This window comes from Arachis duranensis, unplaced genomic scaffold (genome assembly GCF_000817695.3).
Source record: "Arachis duranensis cultivar V14167 unplaced genomic scaffold, aradu.V14167.gnm2.J7QH unplaced_Scaffold_343483, whole genome shotgun sequence".
Classification (NCBI taxonomy): Eukaryota; Viridiplantae; Streptophyta; class Magnoliopsida; order Fabales; family Fabaceae; genus Arachis; species Arachis duranensis.
The window spans coordinates 2686748-2696265 of record NW_026264909.1 but is presented as its reverse complement, the minus strand read 5'-3'; the positions used below and the strand labels follow the sequence as shown (position 1 = coordinate 2696265).

The window sequence follows — 9518 nt, the reverse complement described above, 5'->3', positions numbered from 1 at the left end:
TATATTATTAATTATTAAAACAAAATTTTTTTTAAATATTTTACATAATTAAAAATATATTAAAAATAATTAAAAAATTAATTTATATTTTAATATCAATAAAATATTAAAATATTATTATAATTTATCAAAAAAATATTTTATAATATTTCGGTCTCTGTTAACACAGCCTAAATAACAAAATTTTAAATTCACATATTCATATGTCCTATGTCATTTCCAAATATCTGTATTCGTGCATCATACGGTTCCATTCATTTGTGCTAGATTCCCACGGTGCCAAAAATCTGTTCCTAGCAACATGCAACACCTTATCCAAAAACAAATTATCCACAAACACTGCAACAAGTTCTTCAGTCGTTACTTTTTGTCCATGAATACCAAAACAATTTGTTGCAACTTGAAACAACACCGTCTTCACTATCATCATCCATGACAACAGTTTCAAGTGAGTTTCTGCCACATACCCTCCCATTGAGAACCCATCATAAGCACAATTTGCAGTACTCAAACTCCAACACTGTTGTCACTTGCACAAAATCACTTGTCAATGAAGGTGGTAACAACAATCCAAGGAACAATAACAGCAACAAAAGACAACATGTTTTCTATAAGGTGTCTTATTTTGAGACAAGGCCATCAAAACTTGCTCAAAATTATGATTTTAAGGATACCCATCTCATGAAAGCCCTCAACAGATCTTGCAAAGCAGGGAAGTACAATGAATCACTCTATTTCCTTCAGCACATGGTGAGCAAAGGTTATAAGCCAGACGTTATTCTATGCACAAAGCTCATCAAGGGTTTGTTCAATGCCAAGAAGATTGAGAAAGCAATAAAGGTGATGGAGATTCTAGAGAAGCATGGTGACCCTGATGTGTTTGCTTACAATGCAGTGATTAGTGGGTTGTGCAAAGCTGATAAAACTGATGAAGCAAACAAAGTGCTTGATAGAATGAAAAAGAGAGGTTTCGCACCGGATGTTGTTACCTATAACATACTCATTGGGAATCTTTGTGGTAGAGGGAAGCTTGATTTGGCTCTCAAGGTTATGGATCAGCTGTTGAAGGATAATTGTAAGCCAACTGTGATTACATACACAATCTTGATCGAAGCGACTATTATTGATGGCGGCATTGATGAGGCAATGAAGCTTTTGGATGAGATGTTGTCAAGAGGACTTCAACCTGACATGTACACGTACAATGCAATTGTCAGGGGAATGTGTAAAGAAGGATTGGTTGATCGCGCCTTCGAGTTTGTTACGAGTATAAGTACTAAGGGTTGTTCCCCAGATGTGATCTCATACAATCTTTTGCTGAGGGGTCTTCTGAGTAAAGGAAAATGGGAGAGTGGACAGAGGTTGATGGCTGATATGTTTGTGAAGGGTTGTGAGCCTAATGTTGTGACTTACAGCACCTTGATTAGCTATCTCTGTCGCGAAGGTAGAACCGAGGAGGCTATGGATGTTTTGAAGGTTATGAGGGAAAAGGGGTTAACCCCTGATGCTTATAGCTATGATCCATTGATTTCGGCCTTCTGCAAAGAAGGAAGAGTGGATTTGGCTATAGAGTTCTTGGATGCCATGATGTCTGATGGCTGCTTGCCGGATATCATCAGCTACAATTCGATATTGGCGACTCTGTGCAAGAATGGAAAAGCTGATGAGGCTTTGAACATCTTTGAGAAGCTTGCTGAAGTGGGGTGTCCTCCTAATGCAAGTTCTTACAACACAATGTTCTGTGCCCTGTGGAGTAGTGGCGACAAAATCCGAGCATTGGGGATGATTCTGGAGATGCTAAGCAACGACATTGACCCAGATGGGATCACATACAATTCCCTCATATCTTGCTTGTGCAGGGATGGAATGGTGGATGAGGCCATTGGATTGTTGGTGGACATGGAAAGTAGCAATTGTAAGCCTACTGTTGTGAGTTACAACATTGTTCTTCTTGGTTTGTGCAAAGTTCAGAGAGTCACTGATGCAATTGAGGTGCTTACCACCATGGTTGATAAAGGGTGTCAACCAAATGAAACTACCTACACATTGTTGATTGAGGGTATTGGTTTCGCTGGATGGCGAAATGATGCTATGGAGCTAGCTAATACCCTTGTTAGTATAGATGCAATTTCTGAGTATTCATTCAAACGCTTGTACAAAACCTTTCCCATGCTTGATGTGTACAAAGAGCTTACTTTATCAGATTAAACCTAAGCTATGGGGAATGAAAATGATTTTTCTTCAGCTCAAGTTTAATGTATTCATTGCTGATTTGCAGCTTTCTTCTTGAAGTTTTTAGGAAAGGTATGCTTTACTCCTGATCAGGATGCTGTCATATTTGAATCCCTTTACTCCTGATCAGGATGCTGTCATATTTGAATCCTGATGCCCGAAAATGTATAAATTTTGTACTCAAATTATATTGATTAACACAGAAATTAGCTGTCGGAAAATCTATGCTTTGATGTGAGTATCATTAGTTACTTCATCTAAGAAACATATAATTTAAGTTTCCGCATTTATTAAGATAACGATTTTGTGCTGAGTTATTAAACTGTTTCAGTCTGACTAGGATGATTGTTAAGTTGATAATGCACTTGCTTTTTTATAAGATCAATAATAGAAGTTGAGCCACTTGCTATGTCAGTATTTTCCTTCGTCATGAGGTACTTATCAGGATTAGTAGATTTTAAGGGTAAAAATCACATTATTCTAATGAAAAAAATGAGTGATTAAACTACAACCTTGAGTAAAATTTTCAACGTACATATTGTATTAGGATTGGTGAATCACAACACCATTGAATCAATAGCCACAACTCTTGCATGCGAACATATAGGTGCAACTATCTACTAAGATGAAAAGCGTGCATGCGACACTAGCAGATAGCCAATTGGAATTATAAATACTCTTTATATAAAATTCAGCACAGGAGAATCATGCCCCCTATAGACACGTGTCTCAACCGAACAAAAAGTATGTTTGTGGCAAAATAAATAACTGACTTTAATCCAAATTATGTGGTAAGAAATGCTGATTGATAGATAGATAGATAGATAGTATATTTGGCCAACAGAGAAAAACCTAAAACTACCAAAACCATTAAAAAGGATTACACTATGCTGTTCACTTCATCCTGAATATGCTATCTAAATACTGCACACAAGTCATCAACAAAATTCTGCAAAACTGAAAACAGGAAGACTAAAAGAGAAGCAGCACAAGCTTGTGCCAACTTCAACAACTAAAATGATTTCATGGTGCAACTGTAATGACCATTGGCCACAATGCTCTTGGACCTTGCAGTTCCCAGATGAGTAACTGTCAAAACTTCCCAAACAAGTTTTCCTGCCATTGACAAATTACGCAGCAGTCTTATTAGCAAGCCTTAGGCATGAAAGATGTACATTACACCAGAGAGGGGAGAGAGCGAGCAATTTCAATGTAAAACTTAGAAACTGGACTGAACTAAATGTTCGAATAACACCACAAGACAAGATTAAAATCATGAAAAAGAACCTTCATACTTAAATGGATATTCTTATAGCAAAGTGCAACTACATTTTTTGGAACGCTTTGTATTTGTACACATTTCGGAGCATTTCATTCTTCTATTATCAAAATACTCAACAGAAAATTATAATTTTAGCAAGGTAAGCAGCAGTAATTGTAACTTTTGATTAAAAGAAAAGGGGCAACCTAGTGTAATGCATCTCGAATTATGAAGGGTGGGGATGGACTGCACCCAAGAGTTTTGGATGTAGCGTAGGCAGTTTAACCTGATGCAAGCATCAGTAGTTGATTATACTGCTTGAACCTACTTTGGTAATTGTAATTGACTATCTACATCATAGACGTAGAGGAACATTCTAAACTATAAGTGGTGGTGGGGGAGGAAATGCAATTTAGCCATGGTACCAATATCTTGTTTTTATGTTAGAATAGATAAAAACATAGTTATACCATGATAAAAAAGCATGTACCAGAAGCTCAAATTTATGGAGTCAACAAACGTGTTAGATTGAACAGCCATCACAAAAAGACCAATATCTTGTTTTTTTGTTAGAATAGATAGAAACACAGTTACACCATGATAAGAAAAAGCATAAACTGGAAGCTCAAATTTATGAAGTCAACGAACATGTTAGATTGAACAGCCATCACTAAAAGACCTCATCTGATTGGGGGAGGTCTTTTTGCCCATTCCCCAAGTACAATGTTCCTTGGAAGCATGACACAATTCCAAACACAGGAGACTCCAAATGTCACAAAGAAAGAGGACTAAAAATCACCTGCAACAGGAATGTGCAAACTGTACATGGCTTGTAGAAGCATTAGAATTCGGCCATTCCTTATGCGCACATGTCAATTAACTGAACATGGTTTCCTTTTTCAGAAGATTCCATCTGACCAACTGCTGGTGCAAATTGTTAGCCTCTTCTACCATACCCTCATCAGCAAGAGCTTTAATCAAAGTATAATATATCCTCGCATCTGGCTGGTATTGGTTTCTTACCATCAAATCCAGGGCCTGAATTGCAACATCAACCTTCCTCTGTTTACATAATCCAAGGATCACATATCTGTAAGCACCATCTTTAATATTTTGTTCTTTCTTAGTCATCAGCTTTAATACCTGTACAGCTTCCTCAAGTTGTTGCAATCGACAAAATCCCCAAGTCATACAACTATGCGTAATTTCATCAGGAGTTATTCCCTTTTTTGTCATTTCACCATACAATTCTTTTGCTGAGTCCATATATCCCATTTTTGTCACCCCATCAATCACTATATTATAGCTTACCAGCCCCGGAGAAGTAGTGCCTGCCAATAAGTGAAGTAACTCAATGCCCTCATCGATAAAGCCCTCTTTACACACAGCGCGTAGAAGAGTATTGTAAGTTATAATGTCTGGTGAACAGTTTTCTGAAACCATATTAATGTAGATGCTTATTGCACGATCCAGAAGTCCAGATTTACATAAACCATTGAGCATAATATTGTAGGTGACAACTGTGGGTGGACCAGTAGTCTCACTCATAATCTTCAGAATCTCATCAACTTCATCCCAGTACCCATGGTTACTAAGAGAATGAAGAAGAGTATTGTATGTCACATAGTTTGGCTCCATCCCGTGGGTTAGAAGATTATTCAAAATGAAAACTGTATCCTCATACTTCCCTTGTTTAGAAGTAAGATTTGTGAGACAATTGTATGTAATGATATCTGGATAGCATCCTTCCATTGCTATATCTTCAAGTACTTCGAGTGCACGAGCAGTGCCACAGTATCTGCACACCAGATCGATAAGAACTGTGTAGGTAACCAGATAAGGAGGGCACCCTTTCCTCAATTGTTCCTTCCAGAAGCTAATCGCCTGATTGGCATCTTTGCCATTATCAAATATGCAGCGAATTATTGTATTGTATGTAATTGCATCTGGGGAGCAGCCACTCATGCTCATATCTTCAACCATAGCAATTGCAGATCTCAGACGACCTATTTTACACAGGCCACCAATTACCATGTTGAATGTAATTGTGTCAGGAACACCACCAGACATGACCATTATGTTCATTATTCTACAAGCTTTTCCGACTAGACCGATTCTGATAAAGCCACGAATCAAATTTGTACAACAAGGGAAATGAGGTATTTGGCCTTTACGTGACATAATATCAATCAACTTTGCTGCAAGCGTTAACTTTCCGCGGCTGCAAAGATTCTGGAGTATCATATTATTTGTTTTTTCATTATTGCCAACAAATGGTCCATCTGGGGACAAAGATGGGGAGTCTATAGACTTGTTTAAATCCACTAGTTCTGTGAATTCATTATTATTACCTTCACCGACAGAATAACCTTCAAAGGCCCAATCTTCATGGTCAACTTCATTGACTCTATCAAGCAAAACACTTCCCCGTTCTTGAAAGCTTCTACATGGCAATCCTTTTCGAAGTGAACAATTTTTTGTTGCAACAAAGTACTTGAAATAACAAATTCTGAGTATGGATGGAGATTTCTTCGGCGAAGAACAATTAAAAGAAAAGGTGGAACTTGAATTACAGCCATCTTGTCTGATGCACTCACGCATACCAAGCAAAAATTGGGATGTAAAAATATTGTTTCGCAGAGTAATTACATATCCCATGTTGGTTCAGCTAACTTCAATGTACTCACAGATCTCTGTAGCTTCTAGCTCAATCAAGGCCAATAAGCACACAGTAACATCAGGTGCAGAAAAAAACAATTGTGGTCGACCCACATTGATCTTTTACTCTCTTCCACCTGATTTAGAAGAAAGAAAAAAGGGGTAAATGTTAAGATTTGACCCCAAGAAGGCAAGAACTTTGTTAACAATATATAAAATTGAAAAGTTGTAGACAACCTATGAAGTACCAACACAGTCAAATTATGAACTACCTACAGAGACACATTCATATATATTTAAAATTATAACAGCTTTACACAGTATTAAAAAAAACTTATCCTAGCATTTCACTGCCATTAATTATGAAAATTTATATTTTATCTCATTGTTACCATCGATCCTTATAACAATTATTTCTATTCAATATAAAGTAGTAATAACAACAACAGTGCTTTGTTGATAAATTCTTCATATACAACCAAATATTCCAGGTTACTATATTAGCAGAAATTACCTCAAGATTAAAAAATTGTGACTAAATTGTTTCATGGAAAGAAAAAACAAAAAGCGCATGCATAAATGGAGAAAAAATGATAAGAAAGAAAGAATGATAAGAAGCGAAACAAATATAATAAAATTATGAGAGGAAAGTGTTACCACTGTGAGATTTTGATGTGAAACAGAGAGAGCAAGAAGAGCGCTTGGTTAGGGTTGGAAAATGGAAATGAATACACACAAAACTAGGGCGGCACTTTTGCTTTCTGATAGTTGCAGTTGCGGTGTGTAGACATGATTTTAGAGAGGTTTAACGTTTTTTATTTTCTTTTTTTGGTCAATAATATTTTATTATTTATGCTTAAAAAAACTACCAAAAATGTCCTTGAATAATTTTGTTGTTGGCATGCATTTGAATTTTATTATCAACAAAAATATTCTCAAATAACTTAAAAACAGGACAAAAAACCCAATAGAAACACAACGGAAAATAGAGAATATGTGTTGATTATATCGACTTCAATAAAGCTTGTCCCAAAGATCCATACCCTCTTATCGGCATTGATGCCTTGGTAAACTCAGCTTCAGGATACAGATACCTGTCCTTTATGGATGCATACTTGGGTTACAACAAAATTTTGATGTACAAACATAACTAAGAGAAGACCTATTTCATCACTCCAAAAGCTAACTATTGGTACGTAGTAATGCCTTTTGGATTGAAAAATGCTTGAGCCACATATCAACGATTAATAAACAAGGTATTTTTACCTCACCTTAGAAAATTAATAGAAATTGTTCATACCATGGGTCGAGATGTCTGAGTCGGGATGTTCAGTAGCAAAGCGACCGACCTCTTTAGGTCAAGCGGACCGACTTCTTCGTAAAGAACTCGGTCAAATCGACAGGAAAGCCCAAAGAAAGGCCCAACTCAAGGAATACGACCCCGATCCAAAGGTAGCCCAAGCCTATAGAGATAAGGGCAGTTCCATGGAAGATAAGCTGACCTCGACAAAAGATAAGATAAGATAAGATAACTAACTTATCTTATCCAAAGAAGGTCACATCTCACCATTATAAATATACTAGAGCACCCAAGTATAACTCATACTCTAATTCTACTCAATACCTGCTTAATACCCATTGCTAACTTAAGCATCGGAGTCCCTTGCAGGTACCCCCCACCCTTCGGTGATAAAGGATCAGCAGCACTCTCAGTTCCACGAGTCGGACACACCAGTTCCGGCCGCTGTACACCTGCCGGATACGTCGGCTCCGACCAACACAGAAGATCTCGACCGAGATCGACCTACAGTTTCAGGTAACCCTCGGAACCTTGGTGCCGTTGCCGGGGAACCTGGAAGTCATCCCATCACCATGGCGGACGACCATGACAACGACCACAATTCAGGTTTGGAAGATAGAACGCCGCACAAGAACGCGGATGTTACACTCAAAGATACTCCGGAGCCCAACAGGGACAAAAATTCATCAAACTCAGGAGTGATAGAGGCGTTTCAAGATCGATTAAAGCAACTCGAGAAAGAAGCCCAACATCAACGCGAAAAAGAAGAGGATCTGCATCGGGAGATAAGGCGACGCCGAGAATTAGAAGATAAACTTCTAAAACTCGAAGCCGATCTCAAAACTAAAGCTACTCGATCCACTCCAGAGGATAGCTCTCGCAAGGATCAAGATCCATTCACCAGGGAAATTATGAAGACCAAAATCCCAAAGGACTTCAAACTTCCGGATATGACTCTGTATGACGGCACTTCAGACCTCAACCATCATCTCAGCAATTTCAAAAGTAGAATGTACCTCACTGACGCCTCAGATGCAGTTCGCTGCAAAGCCTTTCCAACAACTCTTACCAAGATAGCCATTAGATGGTTCGACAGCCTACCTCTAAAATCCATCTCGAGCTTCGACGACCTGGCCAAAAAGTTCCTGGCCAGATTTTCCATACAAAAGGATAAGGCTAAACACGCACCCAGCCTACTAGGAATCAAGCAAGGAGATCAGGAGAGCCTTCGTAACTACATGGAAAGATTCAACAAAATATGCATGGACATACAAAGTCTACCAACAGGCTTCCATTATGGGCCTTATAAATGGCCTACGAGAAGAACCGTTTAGCCAATCTATATCAAAGAAGTACCCTGCATCCCTGGATGAAGTACAAGAACGGGCACAGAAGTACATCAACATGGAGGAGAATTCTCGACTTGGGGAAGCCTCGAGGTTCGGTTCCACCTACCGAGATAAAGATAAAGAATCCAAAAAAAAGGTAGATCACTCCGGGGAGAAAATAAAAAAATATCATAACTACACTCCTCTTAGGGTATCCTTGGTAGATGTTTACAAAGAAGTCTGCCATACAGAAAAAATACCCCCAGCTCGGCCACTCAAAGGCAAAAGAGGAGGAGGAAATCGGAACGAATACTGTGAGTATCATCGAGTCTGAGGACATTCTACCAACGAATGCTTCGGCTTGAAAAATGTCATAGAAAAATTAGTAAGAGAAGGAAAACTAGATCGGTTTTTGGCCAACCGGGACGAAGAGCCAAGAAAAAGAAGAATGGATGAAGATGTCGGACGGTCTGAGCGATCACCTCGCACACCGGAGAGACACGTCCACGTGATACACGGCGGATTTGCGGGAGGAAGAATCTCCAAATCATCTCGCAAGCGACACCTCAAAGAAGTATACCATGTCGAAGGAAAGAAGGAGGCGCCAGACATCCCAGCAATCACGTTTACCAAAGAAGACGCATCCGGAATCATCTCAGGACACGACGACCCCATGGTCATCACTATCATACTGGCAAACACCAACCTCCACCGTACATTAATTGACCAAGGAAGCTCT

At 38.6% G+C, this 9518-nt stretch overlaps 2 protein-coding genes across 3 annotated transcripts; one reads left to right on the top strand and one right to left on the bottom strand.

Moving 5' to 3' along the window:
* The first annotated feature begins 297 nt into the window (after positions 1–297).
* LOC107465846 (pentatricopeptide repeat-containing protein At3g04760, chloroplastic) lies at positions 298–2471 on the top strand. Its single transcript, XM_016084818.3, has one exon. The coding sequence runs from the start codon at positions 433–435 to the stop codon at positions 2206–2208; it is 1776 nt and encodes a 591-aa protein (XP_015940304.1). The 5' UTR covers positions 298–432; the 3' UTR covers positions 2209–2471.
* Positions 2472–2961: 490 nt separating this feature from the next.
* LOC127744388 (pentatricopeptide repeat-containing protein At1g08610-like) lies at positions 2962–6950 on the bottom strand. Of its 2 annotated transcripts, XR_008005375.1 has the most exons (3): positions 6809–6950; positions 4293–6288; positions 2962–3348 (listed from the first exon to the last, which is right to left on the bottom strand). XR_008005375.1 is itself a non-coding variant. In XM_052256580.1 (2 exons), exon 2 carries the CDS (start codon positions 6149–6151, stop codon positions 4370–4372), a length of 1782 nt encoding a protein of 593 aa, XP_052112540.1. In that variant the 5' UTR covers positions 6152–6288; positions 6809–6950; the 3' UTR covers positions 4038–4369. The 2 variants fall into 2 exon arrangements, 1 of the variants encoding a protein (XP_052112540.1); XM_052256580.1 differs by lacking the exon at positions 2962–3348 and having other exon boundaries at positions 4038–6288.
* Between the last annotated feature and the right edge of the window lie 2568 nt (positions 6951–9518).

Bases quoted from the DNA above. Each gene is read 5' to 3' on its own strand.
- LOC107465846 (XM_016084818.3), top strand. From the start codon at position 433: ATGACAACAGTTTCAAGTGAGTTTCTGCCACATACCCTCCCATTGAGA.
- LOC127744388 (XM_052256580.1), bottom strand. From the start codon at position 6,151: ATGGGATATGTAATTACTCTGCGAAACAATATTTTTACATCCCAATTT.